This window comes from Bos taurus, chromosome 27 (assembly GCF_002263795.3).
Source record: "Bos taurus isolate L1 Dominette 01449 registration number 42190680 breed Hereford chromosome 27, ARS-UCD2.0, whole genome shotgun sequence".
NCBI classification, from domain to species: domain Eukaryota; kingdom Metazoa; phylum Chordata; class Mammalia; order Artiodactyla; family Bovidae; genus Bos; species Bos taurus.
In genome coordinates, this window is record NC_037354.1 from 1,504,627 (window position 1) to 1,518,583 (window position 13,957).

General features: G+C 50.0%; 1 protein-coding gene across 1 annotated transcript in view; it reads left to right on the top strand.

The window, feature by feature from the left end:
* The window catches only part of MYOM2 (myomesin 2), a 63,954-nt gene extending 51,997 nt beyond the window's left edge, over positions 1-11,957 (top strand). The window contains exons 26-37 of the mRNA NM_001038140.2: positions 13-157; positions 276-335; positions 1,599-1,666; positions 2,073-2,186; positions 2,482-2,569; positions 3,080-3,118; positions 5,325-5,430; positions 8,163-8,326; positions 8,568-8,604; positions 9,781-9,803; positions 10,910-10,965; positions 11,327-11,957. Of these exons, the coding sequence (NP_001033229.2) occupies positions 13-157; positions 276-335; positions 1,599-1,666; positions 2,073-2,186; positions 2,482-2,569; positions 3,080-3,118; positions 5,325-5,430; positions 8,163-8,326; positions 8,568-8,604; positions 9,781-9,803; positions 10,910-10,965; positions 11,327-11,644 (1,218 nt within the window). The 3' untranslated portion in view covers positions 11,645-11,957. The remainder of the gene's footprint in view (positions 1-12; positions 158-275; positions 336-1,598; positions 1,667-2,072; positions 2,187-2,481; positions 2,570-3,079; positions 3,119-5,324; positions 5,431-8,162; positions 8,327-8,567; positions 8,605-9,780; positions 9,804-10,909; positions 10,966-11,326) is intronic.
* The last annotated feature ends 2,000 nt before the right edge of the window (positions 11,958-13,957 follow it).

Below are 13,957 nucleotides of genomic sequence, written 5' to 3' on the forward strand. Positions count from 1 at the left end.
GTGTGCTCCCAGACACACAGAATCAAGTGTGACAAGTCCACTGGCATCATCGAGATGGTGATGGATCGGTTCACCATTGATAACGAAGGCACCTACACCGTGCAGATTCAAGACGGAAAAGCCAAAAGCCAGTCTTCTCTGGTTCTTATTGGAGACGGTACGCTATGTGGAAGGTCCTTGTATGTCCATAAAAGAAAATTCAAAACAGATTCTTCTGATTTGAGAGAAGCATGTTTATTTCATTTCTGTTTTTTTCCCTTAAATATTGGATTTAGCATTCAAGGCTGTCCTAAAAGAGGCTGAATTTCAAAGAAAGGAGTTCCTCAGGAAACAAGGTAGGTGGTCGGCTGGCTCCCCACCACTGGCATAGACGAAGGTGTAGGATTTGAGTATTTGTTTGGAGCAGATCCTGTCTGAGGCCAGACGGCTAACTGCAATTTTAAAATGATGGAGAAGTCAGATCTCTTCTATTCTGTAGAAGTTTGGACCCTTTCTGTTCCTTTATTTCATCTGTGCTTTTTTCTTGCTTCTACTTGAAAAGCCCTGGCATCTCTTGTTTAGTGTTGATGTTTTCCTGCAGTGACAAGGAAAGGGTGCCCTCGTTACAGGTCCATATGAGTCCAGTGATTGTAACAAAAAGAGGAAAGAATGGAGGGAGGCAGTGAGGTGGGGGCTTTATTAGGAGAGATGGAGAGAGGGCCACAGACCCAACTCCAATGCCCAGGAACTTGTTATTTTACTTAAAATTGTGTGAACTTGAACTTTTAGATGTAATTGTTCAGTTACAAATAATATATTTTAAATACATTGTTTTAAAAATGCATATTATCAATAACTAGATATGAAGGAAAATAGATAAATTTTAAAAACTGAAATATAGCCCAGGGGTTTATTTGAAAAACACTTTTATACAGAATTTCTGTTGTTTTTTTAAAAAGGTTAGAATACAGATTTTAAAATATAAAAATATTATTTTATTGTTTTTATGTTATTTTTACTTTTCATAGACAAAAATATTTATTTTACCTATTTCTACCATATGATTCTTTAACTTTGTAGAATGTATTTATATGGAAGAAATTAAAAAATACTTTCTAAATCTGCTTTGTATTTTTGTGTTGAATGTGTTATTAGCATATGACTTTTACATTAGGCAAAATGGTATTTTCTACAGATATATAAATTCATCTTTGATTTCAGATGCTATGTAAATAAAATATCACATGTTGATATGATTGCTAGGTCAAACTGCTTTTTCTTCATCATACTTAGATTAGTTCTCCTATTTCAAGGTTTTTATAGGCTATGCTGGTGGATGTTTATTCAGACACGTGCCTTGAGAAGAAATATAGTATTTCATTATTCTTCTTTCTAAAGGGCAGTAGCAGGAGAGACTGGGCAGCGTCGTTCTGTTGGAAATAGAGATTTTTGTACCAGGATTGCACATGCTGAGGTCAAAGCCCCGAAGATTAGTTTTATCAAGTTATTTTGGTTTCAGACTGAACAACTACTTTCTTCTGCCCCGAATGCATTTATATGTATGTGTCTGTGTATACATTTTTCTCCTTTTTAAAAACTTTCTCCCCTTCTCCCCCCAGGCCCGCATTTTGCTGAGTATCTGCACTGGGATGTTACAGAAGAGTGTGAGGTTCGGCTTGTGTGTAAGGTGAGAGATCGGTTCCACCCAGAAGGGAGTGACAATCGGGGAGATGGTCAGATCACACGCGTGTGGTTTTATATTATTTATAAATTTAAAATACACTGCTCACAACTTGTCTTTATTATGGAAATCGTCTATGAACCCAAAGAAATTTACACCATCTGATTTCTTGGATTAGAAGGAGGAGGAGTCATTCATTCTTCCTGTCGGGGCTTAATTATTTCAGAAGCTGGAATTTAGAAATGTATTTACTGTTGATAGAATAGATAGCTTTCCTGTGAGCTTCCGTCTGACACTGTCTATAATAAAAGTTTATTCACTTTTTTTAGGTCTGTGATTTGAAATCAGAAAAGACTTTTTTCTCACAAGCTCCAGCAATTCACGTGCTCAACATAAGACCCCTGTCTTGTAGGTTGCAAACACCAAGAAGGAAACAGTTTTCAAGTGGCTAAAGGATGATGTTCTGTATGAAACGGAGAAGATGCCTGACCTGGAGAAGGGTGTCTGTGAGCTGCTCATACCAAAGGTGTGTGTGTGTGTGTGTGTGCACGTGTGCGCGTGCTCTGTCATTTCAGTCATGTCTGACTCTTTGCAACCTTCTGGCTCCTCTGTCCATGGGATTCCCCAGGCAGGAATACTGGAGTGGGCTAAAGAAAACAGAAACAAGGAAGAAAAGTCTTTCAAATCTCTTGTGAATTCTGCCTTATCTCCCAATTTGCATGCTGAATGTCCATGGTTTGCAAAGGAAACGTATTAGCTTATATTAGGTTTTATATCATGGCATCAGTTTTACATACGTGTCGGGTGTGTTTCATTTGCAGCTGTCGAAGAAGGATCACGGTGAATACAAGGCAACCTTGAAAGACGACAGGGGTCAGGACGTGTCTACCCTTGAGATAGCTGGCAAAGGTAGATGAGAGCCTTGTCCCTGCTCCCCAGGGAGGTCCACCTGACCAGCAGGATGGGTGTGAGATGTGGGCGAGGTGTCCTGCGCCCTTGGGCATATTGTGTTTTTGGTGGCAGCGCAGCAGAGGGCAGGCTTCTACTCCTGCTGTCCTCAGAGGCGTTTGAGTGAGTTGAGAAGAATGTTACGCTGGGCTTTTCTGAAACGCCATCTTCGTCCACCAACAGGAGCCAAATCCTGTCCCATGATGAATGTGTTAAAATGATTGAACCCAGGATGAGGTGGTTCAGTTAAATGCAAGGTCAGATGAATGTTGAGCAAAATGTCCTTGCTCCAGGTTTAAAAAATGGAGAAATTAGGATTTATCGCCACATAAGCCTTTCATGGATACACATTGCCATTTTAATATTTCATTTTTCAACTGAACATCCTGCTTTCCAGTATCAATTTAAGTAAACATGAAAACGCTGCTGATAAATTAGGCCTGTAACTGTGCACTTCCTCCTTCCTTTCAGTGTATGAGGATATGATTTTGGCGATGAGCAGAGTCTGTGGTAAGTAAATGCCTTCTAATTTTCAAGTCATTTCGGGGCTAGACTCTCTATTTCCCGAGAAGGGCATTTTCCACAGCTGATGGAACCACAGCACATCTGTGAACAGGCCCAGATTCAGTGGCAGGACAGCAGCTTGTGGATGACAAAGGCATACAGAAGGGGCTTTCTGGGGGGTCAGGCTAATGGCCCACAGAACAAGAGTCTGTTCTTAGTGTCCCCAGGGCTGGAGGCGATGTGTGGCTGCAAAGTAAATCCGTTGTGATAGAGTTAGGGTCCCTCGACCTCCTCACCCTTGTGATAAGGAATCTGGAGGGGTGACTTTCAAGTTCTCATTCAGAGGTAAAATTCTGTAACTGTGGATACAAACAAACCCGTTATAAGAATCGATGCCAGAGTGACAGTTCTCTGCATGGAGGACGCTGTGTGTGTGAACACACACGTGAGAACATGCTGTTGACACTTCTCTACGTTCCCACCTGACTTCTGAGGCGGGAACAGAACTGGAGCCTCAGGCTCCTTAGTGAAGTTGCAGCATCTCATCACTGTGTCCACAAGGTGTGCTAAGGCACCCCGTGTGCATCTTCTGCGTCTTGGGAGAGACCACGGTATTCAGACGAGAACTCTGGTCCCGGGGCAATTGTGTGACCTGCTGTCACCAGCAGAGTCCTGGGGAGCACCGGGGTCATCTCGTGTCCCTAGTTCAGGAGCCCAGGCTTCCTTCTCATATCCTTCAGCATTCCCTCCTCTCGCGAGACGTGTACTCTAGGATGCGACCCATCCAATTCTTTCACATTGGTAATCCTCCAGTTTCACAAAAATGTCTGAGGTGTAGGTTCTCTAAAGGCGGCCAAACTTATAGTGTGTCCCTTGATTTTTAATACTTACAGAACTCTGAAATGTCTAATCAAATAAGAAGCAATTGTGGAACAGAAACACCAACGGCAGAACTCACTTTTTGGTGTGGCGACTGCAAAGATTAAATATGTATCTGGTTAAATTTTGTCTGATAAGACATAGATGCTCTTTAAATCTTCAAAGTCAGGGCTTAGTAAGGATGCAGTTGAGGTAAAGTGGAGGATAAGCATAGGACTTCTGCGGCCCGTTGCCCCGGTCAGAGTCAGCCCTGGAAGCCAGGCTCTTGTTGTCTGATTACCCGGGATGTGCATCCCGCCGTCCCTTCTCCCCGTGGCGGCACAGTTGCTTATCCGTAGATTCTATCTGAAGTGAGACCCGGCTGGTGGTGTGGGGCAGGGTGTAACCCCGTGCAGGCTCGATGAGGAGCACAGGGACATACCGGCACCCGGATCTGAGCTATTTCCCAGAGCCGCTCTCCTGCCCGGCTGTCCCACGTGCGTGCTCAGTCACCGCAGTCAGACCCGACCACTCCCCTCTGCCCCTGCGTCTTACAGACGGTACCAGTTCCCACTCCCTGCTTGACTGGAAACCCTTCTGGACGCGCTGTCATTTACTAACCCTATCTGTAGTCTGAAAAATGACCCTCCTCTTTACACTCTTCTGTTAAGGCTGCAGCGTTTCCGCATCTTTGTGTTCCAGGATGTGCGGCTTGCTGCCCTCTGCGGTTAGTCCACTCCGCGCCCCCACCACAGGGTGAAATGTGCGGAGAAGCACGATGCAGAAAGGGGTTTAGAAAAGCCATTTTCTGGTTTACCTTCAGGCAGGAGCAGAACGAGGACTCCAGAGGCCATGGGGTGGGGTGTTCAGGTAGCTGGCTCTGAGCTCAGAGCCCTGTGGAGGGACTCCTACCGGGGCATTGTTGATGCATTTCCACAAGACGTGTAGGTGACGGAATGCCCGGGGGTTCTTCCCTTCAGGGGGTAGGAAGAAGGAGGGGAGGGGTGTGAGAAGCTGGATGTGGTCTTGCCCACCGGGCAGGCCCGTCGGCATGGGGCCCCGTCTGCACTAGAGGCTTGCCTGTGGTCTAGTTGTAAGTGGACGCTGTAGTAGTGGCTGCATGGACGTGGTCGGGGATGTAAGGAGCCCCTCGGGAACATTTTCTCGGGGCCATTTGAGTCCCTTCATGCCTCTGTCAAAGAGATTTTCAGGTACTTTCAATGTGGATGTTAGAACACACTTGGGTGAGGATGTTTTCACGGGGATGTGGCTGGGCTTCCTGGCCCAGGGCCAGCCTGCTCTCACCCAGCACAGACCGCTCCCCTCAGGTCTGAGTCTGCTCTATCTTCTGCAGGAGCCTCTGCGTCTCCACTGAAGATTCTCTGCACCCCAGAAGGAATAAGGCTTCAGTGCTTCATGAAATACTTCACTGAGGAAATGAAGGTGAACTGGTACCACAAGTAAGTGTCCACGTGCTGTGGGCCGCGGCCCTGCATGTCCACAGGGTGGTGCCCGGGGCCCATCGCTGGGACACGGGGCTCCTGGCCAAGTCCTTTTGAGACTTGGCAGTTTTGAGACGTAATGACAGCCGTGGGCTCAGGGCGGGGCCATCTCAGAAATGGGGGAGAAGGACAAAGAGAAGTGCTGAAGGTGCCGGAGATCGAGTCCTCTGCTGTCTCCGTGTAGACGAGGGTGGCTTTGCTGGTGACACAGGTTTTGTTGGCATCTGGCAGAGCTAATGGAAAAAGACTATTCAGAAACCACGCTCCAGATTTCCAGTCTGTTGTTTTCACATTAGATCAGTTAAAAAGAAAGGGCCAAAACACACTTAATAGTACTTAAGAGAAGAAAGCAAGTGAAATCAAGCCCTGCACACAGCAGGTTTCTGTTTTGACATCTGCTGCAGTTGCCCGTCCAGGTAGCCATGCTCGCTCACAGCGGTGGGCCAGGGCCTGCCCCCGGCCCCTTGGGGTCTGCCCTTCTGACCCTCCTCCCCAGGCTTATCTCCAGCACACTCGTCAAAGCTTCAAGTCTGTCAGGAACAGGACCGAGTTCAGGGTTACCGTCCCCCGGGCCTGGCCTCCGTCGGGCACTAAGTGGGGACGGTGGGTAGTCTGTCTCTAACCTGAGGACACGGGCAACCTTTCCAGACCACGTTTTCAGTGACGTCCACAAACCCAGACCTTCTGTTCATCAGCGGACAGGACCCCAGCGTGTTCACACGTGCCTTACAGAACCTTGGCTATATGTCACTGTTTGATGATCACGTTCTTATTTGACAGTAATTGGAAACACAGAGAATAATAAGCATTTGTTGAAATACAGCCTGCCACTGGAGGCTACAGGGCCCACTTAACAGAGTTGGGGTGCCCGAGGGAGACTCGTCCTGGGGACCCGGGCATTCTGCGCCAGTGGGTGATGAGAAATCAATAGAGAATGATGAGGATTTGGTGAAACGTGCACGTCAGCAAGGCCGATTGTTCTGTGAGGAAAATGCTGAGTAAGACATCAAGGGCCACTTAGAGGAAGGCGGAAACCTGCTCCTGAGGACTTAGAAACCCACAAAGTGGAGTCAGCAGAAATGTCCTCTGGTAGGGGATTTTTTTTCTTTTGCTGGAAGGTGAAATGACTGTGATGGGGGAGGGCTAGACCTCAAAGTGCGAAGTACTGGCTGCTGAAGGCATCGAAGCAGCAGGGCCGCTGAAGCGCCAGCGGCCTCTTTACAGAAGGAAACAGTTAACGCTGCTTTAATCCCAGAGTGTGGACTTTAGCTCAACTTTGGAGCTTTGCTCTGAGGCCCCTGAAGTCTCAGTGAAGCCTGGGGCTCCCGGGGGAGGTTCGGTTCGGGGCGACCCTGCTGCCAGCCCACCCCTGCAGGGACCAGCCTCCTGGTTGCTTTCACACAAACGGGCAGACACGTGTAGGCTTTCGCACATCTGCCTCTTTCTCTCCTTAATGTAAGATGTTTTAAGATTACTTGGGAATAAAGGGATTCAGTCAGGTTTTGTGATGAACTAATAAAACCAAGGAGGCGGTTTTATCCAATTTGGCCCACTTAAGTCCCCAGTAAGGAACAGTAAGGAACAGTAAGGAACAGACAGTCCTTTGAGCCAAGGTCGCGGTCAGTGGGTGACTGTGACAGTGAACTCTGCTGCAGCTGTGCTGCTCCAGCAGGATTGGTCTGCCTTCTTCTAAGCTGACAGGTTCCTGGAACTGCTGTGGCAGGAGGTGTGGGCTGAGCGTGGGGCTGCTGGCCAGGGAAGGTTCTGGAGGCAAGGGTTCATCTGGGGATGGAGCCAGGCCGGGGGTGGTGGAGGGGTGGGTCTGCTGCAGATGGGGGGCTTCCTGTGTGTCTGGGGGACAGAATGTGTCCCCAGTCCAACAAGTCGGTAGGGCTGTGACCATGGGGTGGGGGCAGAGGTCAAGTCTGGGCTTGGGATCGGAGACTGGAGCTGGTCTCAGGGTCACGCTGGGCTGGGGACGTGCTGGCCCAGGGGCCGGGGGTTCCTGCAGGAGACCCGGTGGGCGGCAGGGCTCCAGACACGTGTGGGCAGGCTGCGTGTGGTCTGGCGTTCGGTGGACACCCCCTCCTTCAATGCCGTGTTCAGCCTTCGTCATGGCTGAGTCGATGCTGAGTGTAGTTCTCCCTTTGTGATCAGGTTGTTTTACTCAGCATGATGTCCTTGAGGCCCATCCATGCTATAGTGGGTGTCAGAATTTCCTCCCACTCCATCGTGTGGATGGGCCACCGTTTGCTTATCCCTCGTCTGTCCGTGGGCACTTGTTTCCACCTTTGGCTGCTGAGTGAATCTTTGTTCCAGTCCCTGCTGCCCATCCTTTTGGTTACATATCCACAGGATCATACAGTGGATAATACGGTGATTCTGTTTTTAATTTTTTTAAGTAGAAAAATAAGTCATGGCCTAGAGGATTTGATAGTCTATGTGTGGCCAGCAAGCAGATGTTAAACCACAGTGTATCTCTATGAAGTAAGTATCAGATTTAATTTCGGAAGGTTTTCAGAGCTGAGCTGCTGATGTGGTTCGTAAATGTACAAGATCCAGAGACATCTACGATGACATCGACTCTACAGCTTGGAGGAGGCTCCCTCCGAAAGATGCCCAGCATGCCCCAGAGTGTCTCACGTGCAGTGTGAGATTGTAAGTCGAATGCGTCCTGTGACTTTTCAAAGGGATGCTAAGATCACATCGAGCGAGCACATGAGGATCGGCGGCAATGAGCAGATGGCCTGGCTGCAGATCTGTGAGCCCACGGAAAAAGACAAGGGGAAGTACACCTTCGAGATTCTCGACGGCAAGAAGAACCACCAGCGCTCGCTTGACCTGTCTGGTCAGGGTAAGATCATTGTTCTCTGGCCCCTGGTAATTTTGTACTAGGGGATCAGGGTAAGCTGGATGCTGAAAAGGAAACCACCAATTTTACGATTTTCATTCAGAGAGGATTACTTCTGAACCAGCGCTTTATTCATTCAGCTATTTGTCAGTGTTCACGAAACAAATTCAGGAGCCGAGAGAGTGGGTGAATAAAAGCCAAGCACATTCAAACGCTCACTAATGTGCAAAATATTGCCTTGCAGCTTTCGATGAAGCATTTGCCGAATTCCAGCAGCTCAAGTAAGACTTGCATGTTTGTCCATTATTCTGGGGGCCAGGGGACCAGGCGTCATTTTGGTTGAGTGTGGGGACCTCTGTGGATGCCTCACTGACCCCAAAAATGTGAAGCTCTAGGAATTGGGATAAGTTGGCAATTTAAGCCATTCCACATCCAGAAGAAGGCGTCCTTCTAAACTGTAAATGCATCTAACAGTTAATTTTAGAGTTATAATGACCCTGGGTTACCTTAAATGAATTTAAATACTGAATTTCTGAAATAGGCATAATTATAGCCACACGTCATACAGAGCAACGTTTAAAATGTTGGACGTTTAGTTTCCTTTTAAAGGCGTCATATTTTTAGGGCAGTTTTAGGTTCACAGCAAATTGAGAGGAAGGGACAGAAAATACCCGCCCCCTCCATGCGTGGCCTCCTCACTCAGCACCCGCATCACACCGTCCACGAGTTACAGCCGGTGAGCCTGCGTGGACAGGCCACCGTCACCCCGAGTCTGTGGGTCGTGTTAGGGCTCGCTCGTGGTGTTGGACAGTCTCTGGGTTGGGACAGACATATAATGACAGGTATGACAGCTATACTCACAAGAATTCCCCTACCCCTGTGCTGGTTGAGGGGCCCTTCTGCTAGGATCCCACGGTCTGCAGCCTCCTCAGACTGGCTTCTTTCACTCAGTCATAAGCACCTAACCTTCTTCCATGTATTTTCATGGCTTGAGAGCTCGTTTCTTTTTAGCTGATTAATATTCCATTGCTCAGAGCAACTTTTTAAAGAATGACTTGGGATTTCTAATCTGTGTCTCAATTTTAAAGCATCTTTAAAGCCGACAACAGTCTTTGTCCCACACTGAGTTATTCAGTAAATATTTGTTGATGGATGAATGCATAACTGAGGTAAATCAGAAATCAATAGTTTCAAAAAATATCTAAAAATCCCCAATGCAATCTGGTGAAAAAAGAAATCTCTTCACCCTGCGAGTGCGGATGGCAGGCCTTTCTGTGGGTTTCAGCAGCTGGAAGGCAGGGCGGAGGGAGGCATCAGAACTCTGTTCGTCCCTGTGACCTGGATTATTCTTGGAGAAGCTCTGTCTCTAGTAGACCTCTTGAATGTGTGACGCTTTAGTTGACAGCATTTGCTCATGACTCTTTTTTTCTCTCCCCTCTGCCCTCTTTAATTTTTAGGGCTGCTGCTTTTGCAGAGAAAAGTGAGTACATGCTTGATTACAAGCACAGTACACTCTTGCGGGTGGGGGTAGAGGGTCCGTATTTTAGAGCACAGAGTGAGCACAGCAGACCCGCCTCACCTGACGAAGCCCCAGGGCTGCCCATGCCCCCTCTTGCCCCCAGCTGCCCACCCCTGCACCCTGCAGCCCGATGCCAGCCCCCCCTTCCCCCTTGCCCTCCTTCCTGCCCCACCTCCCCACCACCCATTCTGTGTCCTTTTATTCACTGCTCACTCAGGAGTGGCCACCTGAGGATACGCAGGACAGGCTTCCAGTCCTGGAGGCAGGGGTGTGCCAGGCATGCGGGGGTCGGGGTCAGGGGCAGAGGGCAGGACAGAGGGGGACAGAGGCCACGGCCTGTCCTGGGGTTTGCAGGGAAAGGCAGGCAGGGTGGGGTGAACACGAGACTGGCCCGTTCTAGTGATTTCTCTGGGCTTTGGGCTACAGGGGTGTTCTGAGCTGCCAGGCACCTGGCTGGGGTGATCCAGGCAGATGAGTGTCCCCTCCGGGGGCAGGGCAGGTGGTGGAGGCCAGCCTGGCTGAGGGGTTGGCACAGGTTGTGGGCGACTCCTGGCGGGCCCTTGGCGAGTTGGGGGGGTATCTGCCCACCAGCTGGGATTTCAGATGTCAGAACATCATGGGAGGCAGAAAATTATACTATATATATATATATATATATATATACACACACACACACACACACACACACACACACACACACACACACACACACAAAACACTGCCCTTGCAAAATCCTCTCTCCAGAGGCCAGGCCCTTCCAGCTCCTGAAAGAATTCAGGAGGACGTGGTTTGCCTGGTGTCGTGGCCAGGGTGAACCTTCATCCTCAAAGCCCCGCTCAGTCTGAGCTTCTAGAGTGTTTCACAACCTCCCTTTTCTGCCCACCACCCTGCCAGCCCCTCCCAACACGGAATCACACCCCTCCACACAGACCTCAGCCAGGGACCCCAGCCATGAGCCTTGTCAGGCAGCACCCCCACACCTGAGCCCCTCCTGGCCCCTGGGTGCCCCAACCCCCAGGAACAGGCCCACAGATGGTGTTCTCAGCCGAGTTGCTTTCCTGTTGCAGATCGTGGCAAGGTGATTGGCGGCCTGCCTGATGTGGTGACCATCATGGAGGGCAAGGTGAGGGCAGGGGGTACCCGGAAGGGCAGGGGATCCTCATGCAGGCCCTGGGTGTGCGCTGGCGTGGGGGGTCCCTGCATCCTGCTGGGTCTGGGCTGCCTCTGCGGACCTTATCTCCTCAAGGGACAGATGTTGATTCTTCTGAATACACAGGGCACCCCTCCCACCATGGGATACCTTCCGTGCTGTGTCTGAGGCTCCTGGTGTCTCCAGTGGTGCCTCCATATACAAAGAGCATGTTGACCAAATAAATGATGGGTGGGGCAAATCAATACCTGGGTGGGGCCGCAGGTCCAGCCACACAGAGCCCGCCTGACTCTTCTTTCTCTATCTCCCCCTCCCTGCCTGCTCTTCCCCCAAGACCTTGAACCTGACCTGCACGGTGTTTGGGAACCCTGACCCAGAGGTAGTGTGGTTCAAGAATGACAAGGACATCGAGCTGAGTGACCACTTCTCAGTCAAGGTGGAGCAGGGCAAGTATGTTAGCATGACCATCAAGGGCGTGACCTCCGAGGACTCGGGCAAGTACAGCATCCACGTGAAGAACAAGTACGGTGGTGAGAAGATCGATGTGACGGTCAGCGTGTACAAGCACGGGGAGGAGATCCCCGACGTGGTGCTGCCCCAGCAGGCCAAGCCCAAGCTCCTCCCCGCAGCTGCCCCCTCACCCGCCCACTGAGGGGCCAGGGGGCCGTGCCATCGCTGTGGGTGGCGTCCTGTGTGGCCTGACAGCCCCTCGCACGTTGTGGTTTTATCTTGGTGTTCTGTTGTTAGTACTTTCGGTCCTTCTGAGCAGAAGAGCGGGTGTTTCCCCGTACAACTGTGTCTGCAGGCACTGGACAGCGTGGGCTAGGGGTGAGCTGATGCCTCGCTGGGGTGTTCTGTCCATGATGCCTGCAGGCCTGGGGGCTCTGAGATGCTGGGGCTGTCAGCATATGTGCCTCTTGCTCTCTGCTTTCTCTCGCTTCAGACAATAAAACTTCAAAAGGCAACTCTTTGTGTCTCTTCTGTACCAAGCAGTTCCCAGCTCGTCATCCTGCTTGTGTCCCCGATCTGGTCTGGTTAATTGCAGGACTTGGGGCAGCTTCACAGCAGGAGCCGGCGGGCCACGTGCCCTGAGGAGCTGGGCGTCCAGGGTGGAGGGGGGTCCAAACTCTCACATGGGTCCTGTTCCTGCAACTTCCCGCAGGCAGGACACCCCAGCCAGTGAGAGGCCTCTGGTTTCCTAGGATTCCACCTGAATCCTTTCCTGAAAACCCCCGCCGCTTTCCCCAGTCAGTAAACACGGAGTGAAGCCCAATCCTGTGCTGACCCCACCTGCGTATCCATTCTCAAAACAGGAGGAGCCCTTGAGGGGTATTTATGTCCGGGACAGGCAGACAGTGTGAACGATGGCCGTACTGTTACTCAGGCTTGAACGTAACTCTTCTGCCTCCTTCCGAGGGAGACAGATGTGCTGCTGTCAGGAAAACATGTGTTTTTTTTCCCATGAAAGGTTTTTCACCTAGGAGAGCAGTGAGAATCCACATGTGAACATTAATGACATAGAAAATTAAAAGCCATAAATACATTGAGAAATTAAATTTCATAAAAGTGCACTCACGGTAATGATGGCGCAAAACAGATGAGCAGACACACGTTTGTGACTCGTCTGAAGGCGTCTCATTAGCAGGGGGTATTTATGAAAGCGTCTTTTAAAAAACTGATTCAAACAATCGTTTAAGTACATAAAGGTAGGTTTGTGTGTCTGTCGATGGGGAGAGCATCTGTAACTGGGGAGCGAGGGCTTTGCTTCTGCGTCAACGAGAGTCGTTTCCTGTGTCTGGGGTCCTGGGCTGGTGCCTCACAGGGCTGGGTTCTGCAAACACGGTTTCCAGCAGGCGTAAGAGCCGCGTTAGGGCCGTGACTGAGTCGTGACCAAGAAGGGGAGCTGGACCGCTTCTCCGTTTTTACGGAAGGCAGGCGGCCACGGAGGTCAGCCCAGCAGGCTCTCCTGTTCTTCTCCAGGGCCAGCTTCTCAGCGGTGCTGGGTTTTGCAGCTTCCATGGGCTTCTCTGGCCTCAGTGCAAACCTGCCCCTGATTCGGTTCAGCCCCACCCCTGTGCCTTGCTCTCCACTGGGAAGGTTTCCGCAGTTCCAGCTCAGCGTGAAGGGCTGAGATAACCTAGTTCTTAGACATGTTCACTCTCAGCCTTGAGGGTACACTCTCCACAATAGGTTAACGAGAAAGCAGAGAAAGCCCTGCCAGCCAGCGCCTGTGCTGGGGCTCACCACCTGTAGATGGCACTCGGAGAGAAGGTACTGAACCACAGCATGCCCATCAGCGTGGCCAGACCAGACCCGTCTTTCTGATGCAGACATGTTGCTTAATGAATGGAAGATTATTGAGGGCGTTATGCTCGCCCCAGAGGCAAGGACAGGTCCAGAAAATTACTGTTTCCAGGAAATAGCAGGTCATTTTGAAGGCGATAATATAGCCTCTTAATCTTCACGTGATACACATTACAAGGAATAAAACATACCGTGTGAGAGGTTACGAGGCTCTTCTTACACCAGCGAAGCCATAAAAAGATGTCATCTATCTATGCATTAAGTTTGGGGTATGGATTTTAAATATTCCGTGTTTCAAAGAAGTATGTCAAACGCAGCAGGCTCCCTCATCTTTCAAAGCAGTAAATTACAGCTTTGGAACTTTTCCCATTAAAGCCGCCGGCGCTGCAGGGCTGTGGGGCGGGAGTGGGACTGGAGGACCCGGAGGAGCTTCGGGGTCTTCGGGGAGCCGTGTGCACCCAGCTGCCCTTGTCTGTCCTTGAGCATTTCTCAGCGGTTGTTCTACCTCTTGATTTTTTAAAGGACTTTCTTACAATGGATGTTTGGGAGAGGAAGCTGCTGGTTGGCGTGAGCAGCCCTCATCATCTTCTGTTTTATAGTGTTTTATAGGGTTCATTGGGAGGGGGCATCTGCTTTTTATTGTAGTTGCCCCCTTGGATGT